The sequence below is a fragment of the Bombina bombina genome, chromosome 7 (assembly GCF_027579735.1).
Source record: "Bombina bombina isolate aBomBom1 chromosome 7, aBomBom1.pri, whole genome shotgun sequence".
NCBI classification, from domain to species: Eukaryota; Metazoa; Chordata; class Amphibia; order Anura; family Bombinatoridae; genus Bombina; species Bombina bombina.
This window is the reverse complement of record NC_069505.1, coordinates 110305449-110324999: the sequence shown is the minus strand read 5'-3', so window position 1 is coordinate 110324999 and position 19551 is coordinate 110305449. Positions and strand designations below refer to the sequence as shown.

The 19551-nt window shown below is 36.0% G+C and overlaps 1 protein-coding gene across 1 annotated transcript in view; it reads left to right on the top strand.

Moving 5' to 3' along the window:
- Positions 1–19551, top strand: part of GALNT18 (polypeptide N-acetylgalactosaminyltransferase 18) — a 960883-nt gene that overhangs the window by 834568 nt on the left and 106764 nt on the right. The window contains exon 7 of the mRNA XM_053720241.1: positions 17071–17256. Within this exon, the coding sequence (XP_053576216.1) occupies positions 17071–17256 (186 nt within the window). The remainder of the gene's footprint in view (positions 1–17070; positions 17257–19551) is intronic.

The following is a 19551-nucleotide window of genomic DNA, read 5'->3' as shown; positions in this document are numbered from 1 at the left end:
AAGGTTGTGAATTCCAACAACATTAGTAGAGAAATTGTGGTTCCTTCATTATGTCCTAATCCTAAGAATTCTAAGGAGAAATCATTGCATTCTTTGGATGTAGTTAGAGCTTTGAAATATTATGTTGAAGCTACTAAGAATTTCCAAAAGACTTCTAGTTTATTTGTTATCTTTTCCGGTTCTAGGAAAGGTCAGAAGGCCTCTGCCATTTCTTTGGCATCTTGGTTGAAATCTTTAATTCATCATGCTTATGTCGAGTCGGGTAAAACTCCGCCTCAAAGGATTACAGCTCATTCTACTAGGTCAGTTTCTACTTCCTGGGCGTTTAGGAATGAAGCTTCGGTAGATCAGATTTGCAAAGCAGCAACTTGGTCTTCTTTGCATACTTTTACTAAATTCTACCATTTTGATGTGTTTTCTTCTTCTGAAGCTGTCTTTGGTAGAAAAGTACTTCAGGCAGCTGTTTCAGTTTGAATCTTCTGCTTATATTTTCAGTTTTTTTCTTTATAAGATTTAAACTTTATTTTTGGGTGTGGATTTTTTTCAGCGGAATTGGCTGTCTTTATTTTTATCCCTCCCTCTCTAGTGACTCTTGCGTGGAAGATCCACATCTTGGGTAGTCATTATCCCATACGTCACTAGCTCATGGACTCTTGCTAATTACATGAAAGAAAACATAATTTATGTAAGAACTTACCTGATAAATTCATTTCTTTCATATTAGCAAGAGTCCATGAGGCCCACCCTTTTTTTGTGGTGGTTATGATTTTTTTGTATAAAGCACAATTATTCAAATTCCTTGTTTTTTATGCTTTCGCACTTTTTTCTTATCACCCCACTTCTTGGCTATTCGTTAAACTGATTTGTGGGTGTGGTGAGGGGTGTATTTATAGGCATTTTGAGGTTTGGGAAACTTTGCCCCTCCTGGTAGGAATGTATATCCCATACGTCACTAGCTCATGGACTCTTGCTAATATGAAAGAAATGAATTTATCAGGTAAGTTCTTACATAAATTATGTTTTTGTATCAATTGCTTATCAATTTTGTATCTATTTCGCATCAGGCATCAAATATTTTTATGTGATTTTCAAATGTGATGTGTTTTTAAATGATTTGCATTTTTATATTGTTTGTTTTTGTGCGTTTAGTAAAACTATTGATAATATTTTTTTATAACTGATTTTCACTGTTCCCTTTCCCCCTCATCCACTCTTTAGCAATAATTTGTGCAATCAAGTATTATTTTTCTATTAATCTAAATTGTATATTGATTTAGAGGTGGCCCTCAATTCTTGTTTGTTTGTTGTGGTTCCAATTAGTGCAGATCTTTACCCCTTCTTTTTAAGTAGTTTTTTTTTTAGTCCAATTGTGCTTTTCTTGTAAACATGTCTGCAATATTCTAGTAAATTTCAAATAAACAGCGCCCATTTATATTTGTCCAAGTCACATCTCTGCCTGTGTTATAATTTTATATCATAATGAAACTACTCATTCTTTTTCTGTTACAGACTGTACATAAAATTTGGAATTGAGATAGAGCACAATGAATACTCGGTACTAAATCCTCCATATAAAAGCCGAATAGCATAAACTGTTTATATGAATTCCTGGCAGAAATTGCAGTTAGTTTATCACCAGACATAATGTATTGGAATCTGTTTGCAAGTCTGCAACTCATTACATATATATGTGTCTCTGTAATCTCTGGCATACAAGGGTTAAACTTATTTTTTATTTCTCTAAAGCATTAATGTGTTTAGTCTGAGTGTGTGTCACTCATAGTACAATATATGTAGAACACAAAATAATAATAGTAAGGCCTTTCAAACAAATGCAAATTGTACTGCTGGATTTTAGCATCCAAATATTCAACTCAAATGAATCTCCATCTCTTATCTAAACAACAGTTTATTGCCTGTTCTTGCAAGGGATTATCAGCCATAACAACAGATTTGGCACTTTAAAGCTGTCGCCTTTCAGCGGATGCAACTGAGCAATTACATAGATTTCAATATTCTCAGTGTATAATGTGTGAGATTTAGACGTTCTAGTGGGAAAGAGTTTTTAGCAGTACATTTCTAATTTGTTGACAGCAAAGATTATTGTACTGTATGTTTGCGCACAAAGTCAGTAACTGACTTCAGATTGATGTAAAATATAAAGTAGGTCCGATACTTCTGTTCCAAATATATCTTTGTGGCAATTGCTAATGCTTTAATGTATATCTTTTTTAAATATTCATTTACGGTATATGATTTGAAGGAAGGAAAAAGAAGTATATATTTTTTTTAGATTTTACCTTGTTTTTATCTATATATCCATGCATTCTATCTATCCATCCATCTATCTATCCATCTATCCATGAATTCTATCTATCTATCTATCTATCTATCTATCTATCTATCTATCAATCATCTATCAATCTATCATCTATTAATCTCTCTATATATATATCCATTATCTATCTATCTATCTATCTATCTATCTATCTATCTATCTATCTATCTATCTATCTATCATCTATTAATCTCTCTATCTTTATATATATATATATATATATATATATCCATTATCTATCTATCTATCTATCTATCTATCTATCTATCTATCTATCTATCTATCATCGTACTGTCTGTCGAATAATATTTTAATTTGATAAGGCCTCTCAGAAATTTTTTGTTCTTGCTTTGATTCTTCAGAGCATTTTGTGTGGATGCATTATATTTGTCTTGGGTGAATGTTGGCTTTTCCTAAGCCATTATAGGTGTATTAAAAAATACTGCCAGATTCTGTTAACAATATCACATGAAAAACTAGTTAAACACACACAAAATGCTATATGTCAACTGTTTCATTAACTTTTGTAAGTCAGTTAATGCATTATTAAATATGTCCCCACATTTTCTAAACTTCTTTTGGAACTGGGAGGTTTAGGCTGTGTGAGGGAGACTAGTTGGCAGAGCTTTTAATGTTGTATGGATGGGACTGTGATGATACTGTGGAGTCAAATGCATTCCATGGGCAGGGCTGGGTGAGCCATAAGAGGGGTTTGGGCAGGTCCAGGGCACGTTGTAGTTATGGCTGTATAATGAATACATTATTAGTTAGAGCAAACAGAATTAAGGATTTTGATATTAATAAATTAACTGTTTTGCCTAGGAAATAACATAGGACACATGTGCATATACGATATGGCCAAAAGTATATGGACACCCCTACTAATTATTGAGTTCAGGTGTTTCAGCCACACCAGTTGCTAACAGGTGCATACAGTCCAGCACATAGCCATGCAATCTCCATAGACAAACATTGGAAGTACAATGGGTTGTACTGAAGAGCTCAGTGACTACAAATGTGGCACTATCATAGGATGCCACCTTTGCCAGAATTTAGTTTGTGAAATTCTTGCCATACTAGATTAGCCCTGGTCAATTGTAAGTGCTATTATAGGAAGTGGAAGCGCCTAGGAAAAACAACAGTCTAGACACAAAGTGCTGAAGTTAGTAGCACGTTAATGCTCAGTGACCAGTGACTATCCTGCAGTATATAGGATGGCTGCAATTTCTGTTATTGTTTATATTATATTTGTTTATTTTATATGGTGTTTTTTTTCACCTAACCATAATATCAAATCATGTGTGCAATACAAATTTTCATATAATTTTAAAATTCTTTCCATGTACAAACACTTTATTGAAAATCACAAATTAACTTTCTGATGTCCATAGTTAAAAGGTAAGCGTTGACTTTTTTGAATGTTTTCAAACATAGAAGTAATCTTGTTTATTAACTGAGCATGTGCAAAAACTTGAAAAAGATGAGTTTTTATAGGTCAGAGCTGTTGAATTAGATAAATCCCAAATTATTGTGGGAGGGGGGGGGGAAACGCACAAAAATACTTTTTATTTTTTGTTGGATTGGAATTAATTCAAATACAAATTACCAATGAAGTTAGTTTGCTGCAAGGTCAGTAAAAAAAGTGTAATGCAGTGCATTTTCCAGATAATGGAAGCACTGGTGAGCCAATCACGGGCAGCATACTTGTGTATCCTTCAGTTGATGGCTATATCATAATGTTGCATTACACAGAAGCACACCAAATGTATTACATTGACTATATGTTTAACCCTTTACCCAGGGGTCATGTCCTACAAAAGAAAGTGTGGGAACTCACTAATACACCCACCCCCTCACAATTAATATTGTTTTATATATAAACACACTGTAGTTATATGTATATAATCTATACACTTTGGTTAATGAAAGCAAATTAAATCCAATCAAGGTATCCATAGTTTCTTTTGGGCTTGAGAATCCTCCTCTGTCACAGAGTCTCACCCACTTAAGGTGCAATAGTCCTATTTCTGCTGAGGGGAGCTAAATAACCCCAGAGCAAGCAACAAAGCAATGTAAGCACCATACCAGCCTGGCATGTCTGTGTAACGTTATCATGTAAGCCATTATTAATGTCTGAGAAATAAAGTATTACGATTTTAGCAGTACCTTTCTTGTTTGCCATGTGTTACACAGATTGTGGGGTAAAAACACAGCAGGACCACTGACAGGCTTACATTTAGTGTATTGTAGGAAGTTTTACTGCCCATTACTAGAGGGTCGCACTATCCCTCTAACCAGACTGTGCTCCAGCTCCTCTCACCAGCAGCAGCAGTGTTTACTGAAATGTTTCTGTTCTCTGTCCAGAGGGAACTTAGTTCCTCCTGCAAAAATAGTGCAGGAACTCCGTTCCCATGCGTTCCCGCTCTACTTGACCCCTGCCTTTACCAGAGTTTAAAGCAACAGTAAAGTTACCGGAAAGTACAATTAAACAAATGAATTTCCAAATTAATTATCTTATTAATTTTGTTTAGGTCTTTTTGGTATCCTTTGTTAAAGAGTAATCATAGGTGAGCTCAGGAGTGTGCATGTGTCTTTAGCCATCCAGCAGCAGTGTTTGCAACAATGTTTATAGCAATGTTATACAGAGTTGCTAACACTGCAGCCATAGACTACAAAAGACATGTGCACGCTCCAGAGCTACTATCAGCCTATCTAGGTTTACTCTTTAACAAGAGAATAAAGGTTATTTGATAATAGAAAGCTTAGGAGTCCACCCATTTTTGGTTCAGCACCTGGGTAGCGCTTGCTGATTGGTGGCTATATTTAGACACCAATCAGCAAGCGCTACCCAGGTGCTGAAGAACAAATGGTCTGGCTCCTAAGCTTGCATTCTTGCTTTTTGAAATAAAGATACCAAGAGAATGACAACAAATTGATATTAGGAGTAAATTAGAAAGTTGCTTAAAATTGCCTGATCTATCTGAATCATGGAAGTTTAATTTTGACTAGACTTTTCCTTTAATACCCACAATTTCAGAATGGATACCATGTTTATTACACTTTAAATTAGCCCCTCTGCATGCATTCTCAATACTATGCTGCTCCTGGGAAGAACAGGGCTCATGAGCCAATTAAGAGAGAGATATATTTGAATCCACCAATCATCATTTCCGGCTCAGGAACTGCAATGTAACTGACCAAATTATTGACCTATTTATCTTTTGAACCCTTTTGCTAGTTTAAAAATAAAATTCTCTAACAATATAAGCATTTCCTACATTGTATGTCCTTTTTTTACTGAACAATGACATGCTAAAAAGTACATACACAAAAGGTAATATTTTTAAAAAAAAAATGCAAACAGCGGTCACGTGTGTTTCCTGTTCTAATCTCATAAAAGCATAGGGGGCTAAAGATTCCATTTATAAATTTATTATAGACTCTGTAGACTTAAAATAAGCATACAGAACAGAAAAGCCTTTATTGTCCTTGTGATTAAATTGTATTCTGTTTTTCCATGAAGTTGAGTTGGTTATCGATTGTGTTTGCAAGTCTGATGTGGCTAATCCTGATATTTATCCTGCAAAAAGCACATTACAATTACTAAATGTATCTCTCCGTGCCCACACTCTGTATAATCTGTTAGTGTGGCACTTTTCCCACACCACAGATGGCTTTTTGAGCTTCTGTTGGAAGTCGAGAGCTTCCAATCTGGAACTTGCTTAACACAGACAGCTTGGAAACTATTTGTAGCTACATCAGGTTAAGAACATTATGCATCAGGAGAGAAAAATACATTGTGGCATGACTTGAAAATGTGCTTATTGGTGAAATAAAATTCCCATTTAAACTTAGAGGCACATTAAAGTCATTTTATGTCTCTGCTAAATCTAAATGAACACATTTTATTTATTTTGTTAACATTCTTTTGGAATCTTGTTACTTTCTCCCAATGCAGTCAATGGGGTCTATTTAACAAGGACCGAATTGCCCCTGTTTTCCTTGTTTCTGCGGCGTATAGCAATCCGCCCAATAGCAATCCGCCCAATCATGTACGATCGGGCTGATTGACACCCCCTGCTAGAGGCCGATTTATTGATGTGCGGCAGACATGTCCGTCCGCACAATGATAAATGGACCCCAGTGAGTGATCTGCCCATAGGGATCAGTTATTCACAAATTGTTAGTTTTGCTATCAAATTATTAACGTTAAAGGGACATGGGCATCAAAATTAAATTTTTTGAAAATACTTTTTAACTGACTTCTTTTAGCAAATATATGTCTTACTGCGGTAGGCTCAGGAATGTGCATGGGGCTATATAGTGATGAAGACACGTGCACACTTCTGACATAAAGTTCTTGTTTTTCATGAAAGTTTAAAGGGATATGAAACACAAATGTTTTATTCCATGATCCAGATAGAACGTGCAATTAAAAAAACAAAAAAGCATTATCAAATTTACTTTATTCTCATGATATTCTATGTTGAAGAGCATACTAAGATAAGGTAGCATTCATGTGTCTGTAAAAATATATGAAATTAAATTGCATGAATGCTTTTGGCAGTGTTTTCACAATCTAATATTCTTACAAAACTGTTGTATAGTTGTGCTCCTAAGCCTGCCTACCTGCTTTTCAACAAAGGATACAAAGCGCACAAGGTAAATTGGAGAATATAATTATATTTACTTTGTAGTCTACTGTTGTATTTCTACTACAAACATAATTGTAGAGAACATTTTTGCTTGCTATTGACACTAAACTCCAGTTCAGATAAGCACACAGTACACTTGTGCAAAATAAAAAATCCTGTTCAAATAGGAGCCAGAGAAATTTTTGAGCATAAATAAATACTGTATAAAGTTCTAGTTTGGGTGCTTTTTTTTTTTTAATACACTTTTTGCAATATCTGTGTATTTAGAAAAATACTTCCTAGAAAAGCTTTTCTCAGGTTTTGTGAAGCTGTGGTAACTTGTCTTGTTTATATGAACCAGTGATGTGCAGTCACTAGAGGCAGGTGAGGCAGTGCTTCACCTCTCATATGGGAAAAAATATATATATTTTTTTATTGGCTTTAAAAAAAAAATTGTAATTTTTTTTCCCCCAGCATTTTTTTTTCTCACAGCTACATGTTGTGCAATGGAGAGGCACAAGCAGGTCTGCCCACCATTACACAACATGCTGCGCCATCTACTGGATGCAAGTGGTTAAGATCATTGCATGGCCCATTAACTGCTTATTTGAGGCAGTCCTATTTGGGCTGAACCAATCCAGCGAGAGGCATTAGTAAGTGGAACATAGGGTTGGGGCTGGATGTTAAATCATATAAAACAAAACAAAAACGGAAAAAAAACTACTTTCATATATTTTGTTGCTGTCCTGTGAACCTGCTAACTTTGCTAAAGTGAAAAAGAGAGTTCTGTTCTTCCCCTCTAAGTGCAGTGGAATGTGCCACTGTCACTTCCTGAATCCTTACAGAGCAGGAAAAGAGGCACAGAGAGCACTGCAGTGTTTCAGCCACATCTTATTAAAGTAAGATTTTACTGAAAGGGATTCTGTTAGTGAAAATGATAATTTAATGAATGTGGTTTAGTGTTTTTTTACTCTTTTACAGCAGGGTCGTTTTTGTATTTTGTTTACTCAAACTTTACACCCACTAACTTAGCAGCTTGCCTCTGTACTTCACACTAAATTATAGACTCATTTTCTGAACTCTCTGTAGCTCTGCTGTTTTATTACTTAAAAATGCAGTGGTCCCTCTCCCCCCCCCCCCCTTGTGTGTGTGTGTGTCTCTCTATCTATCTATCTATCTATCTATCTATCCATCTCTCTCCTTATGTGTTGTTCTCCCCCATGGTCTCTTTCTCTCTCTGTCTCTCTTCCTCCCCCTCTGACTCTCATCCCTTATGTAATGAAAGAATCTATAAGCATAATTTGCAGCATTAAAGTAAAAAGTATGTTTTAAACATATTTTAATGGGAATGGATTTCTAGATCTCATAATCAGAGCAAGCATTGTGTTATCTGGCAAGAGTTTCTGTTACAATCCTTTAAACTAAAATCAGATGTTTACTAAGTTGACCAGTTTTCCAAGACACCATTTAAAGGGACATGAAACCCATATGAAACCCATATGCAAATTTAAATAACTTTCCAATTTACATCTAATATCTAATTTTCTTCATTCTTTTGATGTCCTTTGTTGAAAATCATATCTAAATATGCTCAGTAGCTGCTGATTGGTGGCTGCACATAGATACCTCATGTGATTGGCTCACCCATGTGCATTGCTATTTCTTCAACAAAGGATATCTAAAGAATGAAGGCATATCCTAGCCACTGCCTCACCAGCCTCTGACGTCACTGCACGTCACTGATATGAACTACCAAGAATCCGCAAGTATCCAGGACAGGCTTACCTGTCATTCACTGACCAAGGGCTCTGCATGTGCCTGTCATCTGTTTGACCCCTTGATGTGAAATGCAAGTGCAAGTTTTCTAATTCCCATCAATCTGACAGTAACCATTCAAGTATAACCCCTGTCAGATACACCTGTTCATTTGCAGTTTACTGGTGGTGTCCATCTTTGAATGACTCTGCCAGTATTTTATATGTAGAGCTGGAACATGGGTTGGTTTAGTACACTGGTTTTCAAACCTGTCCTCAGGCCACAGTTTGAGGTTATCTGAACTGGAGCACAGGTGAAATAATCAGCTGATTAGTAAACATGGATATTTTACCTGCTCTCATCTAAGGTAATCCTGAAAACCTGGCCTGTTGGGGAGGTCTGAGGACAGGTTTGAAAACCAGTGGTTTAGAATGATTGTGGTGGGACAAAGGGGGCTGTGACATGTTTTTGCCTGGGTACCTCATGGTTTGTCATTCTGACCCTGGTCAGTAGGTTTTGTGTCTGTTCATTTGCATCTATACAAGCTCAGAGTGATTACATTTAAAGGGAAGCAAAATGCCCCATTTGGCACTTTAAAAGCTTTCATCATTTTCACACCAAAACTACTAAACGTCTTTTGAATTTTGAAACTCTTTTAAACAAGTAAATCCATTCATTAGGCTTTGAAAATGTAAAAAAAAAAAGAAAATATAAAGTTTCACCTTTTTTTGGAGGAGCCAATCGGTACACACGACAGGCTTGTGTCATGTGCTGTTTCAGTTTTCAGACCTGGAAAATCCACAGTTTCCAGATTTAAAGGGACACTGAAACCACATTTTTTCTTTCATGATTCAGATAAGGCATCACATTTTATGCAACTTTCTTATTTACTCCTATTATCAAATGTTCTTTGTTCTCTTGCTATCTTTTTTTCAAAAGCAGGAATATAAATCTTATTAGCCAGCAGATTTTAGGTTCAGCACCATGGATAGTGCTATCTTATTGGAAGCTTACATTTACCCACCAATAAGCAAGCATAACCCAGGTTCTCAACCAAAAATGGGCTGGCTCCTATGCATCACATTCCTGCTTTTTAAATAAAGATATCAAGAGAACGAAGAAAAGTTGATAATTGGAGTACATTAGAAAGTTGCTTAAAATTGCATGCTCTATCTGAATCACGAAAGAAAGAAAAAAATTGGATTTAGTATCCCTTTAAATGTCTGGAAAATTATGCAAAACTAATTATAAATAAAGCATCTTACATTACAATTTCACAGTGCTCACTGTCCCTTTAAGTGAGAGCATGCATAGAGTTACATCTCCTTTTGTGTAGTTGAGAGAGAATACCAATTAAATATATTATGTGATTTCTAAATGCACACGAGCAATCACTTTAAGAATTCAATGCCATAACGAGTTGGCATTAATTTACATATACCTGAAGCACACTAATTGATTCTTTAAATACTCGTGCAGCTACAACAACAAAAAAATGTGTATTTAATTAAAAATGAATCTTGTAACGACTGACATGACACACGCAATAGAATGCAATATGTTTGCAATAAATCTGCTGTCTTCTTTTTTGTTAGTTCTTTGGTAAGAGATGAATAATTTACGCACCAGATGGTAATCAAAGAATAATTTGTTTTCTTTGTGCGGTAATCTGTATCCAGAGGACAGCAGCATGGGTGCCTGCATTATATGGGATTTTCATCTTGGCGAGTGATCAATATTGTCATTAATTTCTCTGATAACTTGGTTTTGACTGCGTAGCACGTAGGGTGACTGAGCAGTCACATACAATCTATTATGCAAATGTATTACTTTTTTTGCCAACATGTCTGTGACTAAGACCCTGCAGCAACAGATAAATCAATTCATTTTCCTAAATGTCACAATTTCTAATGACTAAATTGTGCCATATATTCTCACTACTAAAGCCCTTTTATTGTAAATGAATAGCAGTTTTATCCTCAATAGGTAATTTCTGTTATTAGGTGCATCTTCTTTTTATTTGAATGGACAGTCCGATGCAAAGCGTTCGTGTTCTAATTTGTTAGAGCATGTCATTTTATAGGATTGCCAAGTGTCTCATATTTAACCGGACAGTCCAGTATTTCAGCAGGCTGTCCCGTAACATCTCTACAAAATTACTGGACACTTAAATGTCCATTTTTTTTTTAAAGTCCCCTGAGTGGCAGCTACATTTTAAAGGCCTCTTATTCTTGTATGCCTTTCAAATATGTAAATAGAGCAGAAAAAAATGTAGTCGCTGGGCTAAACTATCTACTCATTTTTTTTTTACTGGCAACTATGGTTGGTATTAAAAGCATTGCTCTGTGTGTGCAACTGGCAGTCAAGGTGTTGGGAAGGGGTCAAATCACTGTAGTGTGTGTTACTGGCAGCCATGACAATAAAAAGTGGGTGGAGCTTAAGGTAGAGCTTTGGGGCCATTATGTGACCCACCTACCACTTTTGCCCATTAACAGGTTTACAGGTTGTCCAGTATTTTTGTGGAGGGTTTGTATCCCCACAAAGCATATACAGTAGATAAAGTCCCTCATGGGAGCTGCACAATACGAAACAACCAGTGAATGGCAGCTATGCAATGCTTATGGCTCCTGAACAGAACATTACTTATGCGTTTAACTAATTTGCAGAGTTTACATTTTTTGCTGGCTGATAGCTGTTAAAACTACAGCCAGCAGTTTATACATCTGTCTGATTTTTTGTTTTGCATTGGCCAAATTATGTCAGCTGAAGGTCCCTTTCAGTTCCAGTTTACTTGGGACCTGAATAACCACCATTTGCGTCCCGTTTACAATGAGCCCAACTTTCAGTTTATTTTATGCTATCTTTAATGGCTTCCTCTAGGTGTAAATGGTCAAATGCCCTTTACAACTAGTACAAGATAAGAAATCAACCAGAGCAGGTTTGGAAAAGTGTAAAGGTTGTGCTCTGTATTGGAAGAGCAAGCAGTGGTCCTGGGTGCTGATGTCACACATCGGATTTAAAGATGTACTGGCAGGCACTGTGTATAGTATATATGTATATAGGCTATTAAAGGGACATAAAACCTCAAATAGAGCATAACATTTTAAACAACTTTTCAATTTACTTCAATTATCAGTCTTGCTTCATTCACTTGGTATCCTTTGTTGAAGGGGCAGAAATGCACTGCTGGAAGCTGACTGAACTGCTCTGATGAACAAATAAAAAGAGGCATATACGTGCAGGCCCAACCTAGATATGCATTGCAACAAAGGATACCATAAGAACAAAGCAAATTAGATGATAGGAGTACATTGGAAAGTTGTTTAAAATGGTATGCTCAGTCTGAATAAAAAAAGTTAATTTTTTTTTACTTTACTGTCCCTTTAAACTTACCTGTTGTATTGTGCCATTTGGGTTTCTATTGCGCTCAGTCATCTTTTTAGTATTACAAAATGGGCAGATATTGTATCAAAACCATGAAGAAAAATAAACTTAAATATATAAACTAAACAAAGGAATCAGATGAATTAGTTGAATTGTTTATACAATATTTTATTATAAATATTCTTGCGAGTCTATTGCAGCTGAATTAATCACAGGGTAAGGTGCATGCACAAACCAAGTCCACTATTCCATAAGATTAGAGTTGCTAAGCAACATACTCTGAGATGCTAATTTTCCTTTAAAACTACTTAGGTACTGGACATTAAATGAAAATGGGGGGAATGTTATGATTAAAGGGATATGAAACCCAAAAATGTTCTTGTGATTCAGACAGAGCATACAGTTTTTTAAAAAGTTTATCAAATTTACTTAATTCCCATGGTATTTCATATTGAAGAGATACCCAGGTAGATGTCTGGAGCACTTTATGGCAGGAATTAGTGATCTTGCAAATGAATAACATTCTAGCAAAACTGCTTCCATATAGGGCTTCAGAAATGGGCCGCCCCCCAAGCACATGCCCCTGTTTTTCAACAAAACATAAAAAAGCAAAGAAAATTTGATAACAGAAGTAAAATAGAAAGTTATTGAAAATTGCATGCTCTATCTGAGTCATGAAAGAAAAATGTTAGGTTTCATGCCCTTTAATACCGGAAATGTTCATACAGCTATAAAATAGAATGTGAAAGTGTGTAAAGCTATAGGCACAGTACACTAGGATCAGTGGGAACTGGCATGCTCTAAAGTCATTTGTTTCATTTTAATTTAACTATCAATCTATTTTTTTTTTTGCATTTTTCAACAAAAGCTTTGTTACAATTTATCAAATATAGAGATGGGTTAAAAATACTCTTTATTGACATATATGCTGGATAAATGTTACCAAAGGAAAAGATGCTGCCATAGGTATTGAGAAATGGGTATAATCACCTCCAAACGTTTTACTGTAATAGACCTTAATGGCCAGCAGTCGCCTATTGATAATCACACAAGTAAAAAGGTGCTAGAGTGGGCTATTTGAGGATGGGAATGATCACTTCCACAACTCTAAAATTCTGCAGCCTCTACTGCAAGTTACTCAAGTGACTATACACGCACACCGGGTTCACTAGCCCTTATTTTCCATTTTTAACCTTAAGGTGCTATGCAGTAGAGGCTGCAGAATTTTAGAGTTGTGGAAGTGATCATTCCCATCCTCAAATAGCCCACTCTAGCACCTTTTTACTTGTGTGATTATCAATAGGCGACTGCTGGCCATTAAGGTCTATTACAGTAAGAAGTTTGGAGGTGATTATACCCATTTCTCAATACCTATGGCAGCATCTTTTCCTTTGGTAACGTTTATCCAGCATATATGTCGATAAAGTGTATTTTTAACCCATCTCTATATTTGATTAACCTAGTGTATAATTCTACACTTGACTTTAATGTCACAAACCCCCTCTTTCTTCCCTAACCCCACTATTGTTACAATTTATGTTACCATTTTGAAATGTTGAAGGTACAAAGTAGTTCCAGTAACATGGCACTGTTTGAATTTCCAACTTGTCTGGAACATACAGCCAGCAGGAAGACAATACCTTGTGACAACAATAATAGCTACTTTTCAGTGTCACTACGCAAATGACCATTACAATCAGTAAAATTGCAAAATCCACAAATGTATACCAAAAAGACAATGCAATAGCACCTTTTTTTTCTGTCAAATTTGAAAGTTAGTTAAATGTTCCTTCCCCTGTATCATGTGACAGCCATTAGCCAATCACAAAGTGAATATATTGGGAACTCTTGCACATGCTCAGTAGGAGATGGTGCTTCAAAAAGTGTGCCTATAAAAGAATGCGCACATTGTGATAATAAAAGTGAATTGGGAAGTTGTTTACAATTGCATGCTCTATCTGAATAATGAAAATGTATTTTTTAATTGAGTATTCCTTTAACCCCTTCTCTACTAGACTTTTCTTCAGTATCATGGCATTTTAATAAAAAGTTTGACACAATTATCACTGTTTGGAATGTCAATAAAAGCTGTAGCCTTGATACAATAAATCTAAAATGATAAATATTCAAAGCTTTATCTAAGCAAAGTACATCACTGGGCAATCATTAAAAGGCCCCTCGCTCCATATGATATTCGTTATTGGAAGATGTTTCACTTTACATTCACTCTGGTTGTCTGAGATAAGCAAATATAATCAAACCATCTTTTCCTATGAATATGAAGAAGAATCTAAACAACATTATATTTGGCAGAAAAAAATACTCCTAAAAATATTAGATTAGAATAGAATTTTAACTTGTTTTGGCTCAGGCAAATATTATTTAAGTGTCATGTGCCCCATCCTAAACCCCAACCTGTCAGATGCACGTTATTGCTCTGTTTCTAATTCAATATCGTGTTTGGGGGATATGGGAAGGACAGTCTATGATTGTAGGACTGCAGATGCAGCTTACCTGCAGTGGTGTTTAAAGGGACAATCTAGCCAAAAATAAACTTTCAGATAGGACATGTAATTTTAAACAAATTTCCCATTTATTTTTATCATCAATTTTGCTTTGTTCTCTTGGTATTCTTAGTTAAAAGCTAAACCTAGGTAGGCTTATATGCTAATTTCTTAGCCTGCGAAGGCCGCCTCTTATCTGAATGCATTTTGACATTTTTTTCACCACAAGAGGGCGTAGTTCATGTATGCCATATAGATAACTTTGTGCTCACGCTCATGAAGTTACCTAGGAGTCAACACTGTTTGGCTAAAATGCAAGTCTGTCAAAAGAACTAAAATAAGGGGGCAGCCTGCAGAGACTTTGATACAAGGTAATCATGGAGGTAAAAAGTGTTTTAATATAAGAGTGTTGGTTATGCAAAACTGGGGAATAGTAAATAAAGGGATTATCTATCTTTTTAAACAATAAAAATTCTAGTGTAGACTGTCCCTTTAATATTCCGAGATTTGTCCCTGTAAAAAGGGCAGCTGCTGATCTGTAGAGAAGCAGTGGATAACACTTTGGTAATGATGCATACACTTTGATTCTAGTGAAAGTTTACATGCAGTCAGTAATAAGTACAGTAAATCATTAACAGGATATTGACACATTTCTTGCCACGTTAAATAGAAGCTGTCACATAAAATAAACCATGGTGCGTTGAAAACTACTCAATAAACACTCCTGATTCACCTTCCTCCTCTGCTATAATCGCTCAGAACGCTCATAAATTACTGTCAAATTCGGCGCTGCAAGGAGACGGAATCAGTTGTGTTTCTAGGGGCTGTCATGTGAGACTCAAACTCCTGGCTGGTCTTTATGCAGAACGATTCGTTTGCTGTCATCGCGCACAGCTCCTATTATAAAAAGAGACATGGCCACCCCTGTTTCCCCAAAACCTAAAGACTGGCAGGGATTTAGCTCAGCATACCATAATAGAGAGGTACAGATTAGAAAGTGTTTCTTTAAAGGGCCATATTAATGATTTATTTTTTTAAAGCATGTGCATTTAGCACTAGTGACATCTCAACTATATATGTTTTTAATCCCTGCAGAGGTGTTAAACACATAGTTAAATAACCGCTCAGGAGCTGCAGAGTACTGCTGGTTTCAAGAGGAAAATTATTGCCCGATCAGCAGTACTAGTCTCACAGCTGGGTAATTTAGGCTAGAGCTGCCAATTGGGCCAGTGGCAGTTTAACACTAGTGACATCCCAACTAACACCTGCAAAAGGGCTATACGCATAGTTAAAGTACCACTGAGGAGCGGCAGAACACCACTTTGCCCGAGTGGTACTTTAACTATGTGTTTAACCCCTTTGCAGGAGTTAAAAACATAGTTGGGGCATCACTAGTGTTCAATTTACATGTTTTAACAAAATAGATTATGTAATTGTTCTCATTATTATGACTCTTAAAGAAAAACTTTCTAATTCTGTTGTCAAATTCAGCACTTTCTCTTAGTATAATTTGTTGCAGACTAGCCCCTTTCTATTAGACTATGCAAAAGTATTGAGTTCTATATGGCAACAATGTTTGTCACAATATTGTTCATTTAGTGGTCAAGACATGTTCACAATATTGGCATACCTCAGTATTCTCATGGAGAAACACTAAGACATAGGAGGCCAGTAACGTTTTAAACTTTACTTCTAACAGAATCATGTCCAGTTAAAGGGACATAAAACAGGTGGAAATTTGTTCATATCCTAAAAGGGCTAATTAATAGTTTGCATAAAAATTTTTTTCAAAATTGCTATCAAGTATTTTAAAATAATTTTCAAAAATAAGCATAATGAATTACATAGCTAAGCTAGTAAGGGACAGTTAAAGGGACAGTCTAGTCCAAAATAAACTCCATGATTCAGATAGAGAATGTAATTTTAAATAATTTTTAAATGTACTTTTATCACCAATTTTGCTTTGTTTGCAGAGGATTAGATACAAGGTAATCACAGAGGTAAAAAGTGTATTTATATAACTGTGATGGTTGTGCAAAACTAGGGAATGGGTAATAAAGGGATTGTCTATATTTTTAAACAATAAAAATTCTGGTGTAGACTGTCCCTTTAAGCAGCTAACTACACCCACACTTATCAGTGTTTAGACACAGGCATTGTATTTCATCTGAGCTCACAGCTTCTAGGCATGCTCCAGCAGATAATCCCTATTCACTTTTGTATTCTACCAAAGCAACAATAGATATAGATACAGCCATAAAAGGAATTGTGTGGGGGGAGTTAGAGCTTTACAATTCAGAAACTAAAAAGAAAGGGTTAATGGCGAGGCACTGCAGTATAAATTTGCAGGTAAAGTAATTAAAGTACATAATATAGTTTGTCTCTATACCAACATGTTTTATGTCCCTTTAAATGAATATAACTTGGCTAATGCAATGTGACTTTTGTTTTTAAGGTGTGGCAATGTGGAGGAAGCGTTGAGGTCTTGCCTTGCTCTAGAGTTGCCCATATTGAAAGAGCTCACAAGCCGTACACAGAAGACCTCACAACGCATGTGCGGAGGAATGCTCTAAGAATGGCAGAAGTCTGGATGGATGAATTCAAGAGCCATGTTTATATGGCCTGGAACATACCACAAGAGGTATCCTAAATACATGCAATGATGATTATTATTTAATGTAAACACATTTAAAGGGACAGTCTACAATAGAATTGTTATTGTTTAAAAAGATAGATAATCCCTTTATTACCCATTCCTCAGCTTTGCATAACCAACACAGTTATATTATTTACTTTCTATGAGAGCATACAGAGGTAGGCTCAGGAGCGTGAATATTTCTTGAACACTAAATGGCAGCAGAGCAAAAGAGAAGTTTAAAATTTCTTTTTTTGAATGCTTTAATGCTGCGCTCTATCAGAATGGCAATTTAATGTTGACTTTATGTCCCTGAAAAAATGTGTTTTCTCAATTCTTAGCCTCTCAGTAGTTCTTAAGGGTTGGAATTTGGTTCCTGTAATTTCTAAAATCGTTTAAGCTAATCAGGAAAGTATCCCCAGGTTACTTATTCACAGACATATTCTGTATACATTGTTACCAGTGCACCAGAGAACTCTGGGTAATATATGCAAATTAGATATACAACATCTCATGCTTTTTGCTTCCAATTCTGTATTTGACCACAGATATTACATTATGGAATCAAAAAGCATGAGATGTTGTGTATCTCATTTTAGTCTCAGGCTTTTATCTCTAGCATAATAAATTATTTTTGCTTTTGTTCCTGTAATCATTAATACATTTCATTTAAAATCATATTTTATGCAAGAGAACTTTTAAAAAAATGTTACTTAAAGGGATGTTTAACAGTAAATACATGCTAGACATAATGATGTATTCAAAGCAAAGATTAGCATCATAATATTATGTAGATGTATGGTTTACAATTATATTAGTTGTTTAAATATTGAAAATATAAGTGTAAAGGTTTAGTTTCTATTAAGAAAAAGAGATAAAAGAAGGCGCCAACATAGTGCGGTTACCAGTGGGATGGGACACGCAGAGCACGTAATACCATATACTCACAGGATATAAGACACTTGAAAAGTGTCACAAGTGCCTCCTGGACCCTCAGAGTCGTCCAGCTAACTCCCACTCCACTGTGGTAGTAAGATTCTCCTCGTCTTTGCCGATTATGGTGGCTCAGCTGATGGTCTCAGCTGCAGACTGTATTCCAAAGGGACAGACTTTCAGGTCCACTCAGATCAGGATATACAGATACGGTCCGTGCTCTCCGGATAGGAGACAAACAGCAAGGCTAATTAAAAGCGGATGATGTGGTGGCAAAATCATATATTACCAATGGTAATGAAAATAAAAGTTCGTGGCTACAATCTTAAAATGAATAAGACTTTAATGGCACAACGTTTCTCGGTCTGTACGTGACCGTTTCCTCAGGTGCATAAGTGATACACTTATGCACCTGAGGAAACGGTCCTCAGGTGCATAAGTGATACACTTATGCACCTGAGGAAACGGTCACGTACAGACCGAGAAACGTTGTGCCATTAAAGTCTTATTCATTTTAAGATTGTAGCCACAAACTTTTATTTTCATTACCATTGGTAATATATGATTTTGCCACCACATCATCCGCTTTTAATTAGCCTTGCTGTTTGTCTCCTATCCGGAGAGCACGGACCGTATCTGTATATCCTGATCTGAGTGGACCTGAAAGTCTGTCCCTTTGGAATACAGTCTGCAGCCGAGACCATCAGCTGAGCCACCATAATCGGCAAAGACAAGGAGAATCTTACTACCACAGTGGAGTGGGAGTTAGCTGGACGACTCTGAGGGTCCAGGAGGCACTTGTGACACTTTTCAAGTGTCTTATATCCTGTGAGTATATGGTATTACGTGCTCTGCGTGTCCCATCCCACTGGTAACCGCACTATGTTGGCAGCTTCTTTTATTTCTTTTTCTATATAGTCTCTTCCCCTGGGTCACCAACAGGGATCGTTTGAAGAAGTTGCTTGCCTCCTGTGATTTGGATATCACGCCTACTACATTTGTATCCATTAGAACTTTGCCTTTGGGACTATCTCACTATATCATTGTGTCTATATTATGACCATTACTTTGTATATTAATGCCAGTACCCCTTATCGACAAGGAGTATACTGTTAAGACATCATTAATTGACCACCACTGATTGATCTGGTCACATATGGTTCCAGTTTTGTCACTATATTATATGTTTGTATTTTTATACATTTTTATTTTATATGTATAGAAGTTATTTGACCGTTGGCGCACTAATTATATTTTTGATATTTTAGTTTCTATTAAGTAATAGGTGCTGCCATTTTGGAACTAGTTTGTTTGAACAAGGCTGAGTGGAAACCCTTTATGTTAACCCTAAGTTACACACGGAGGCCC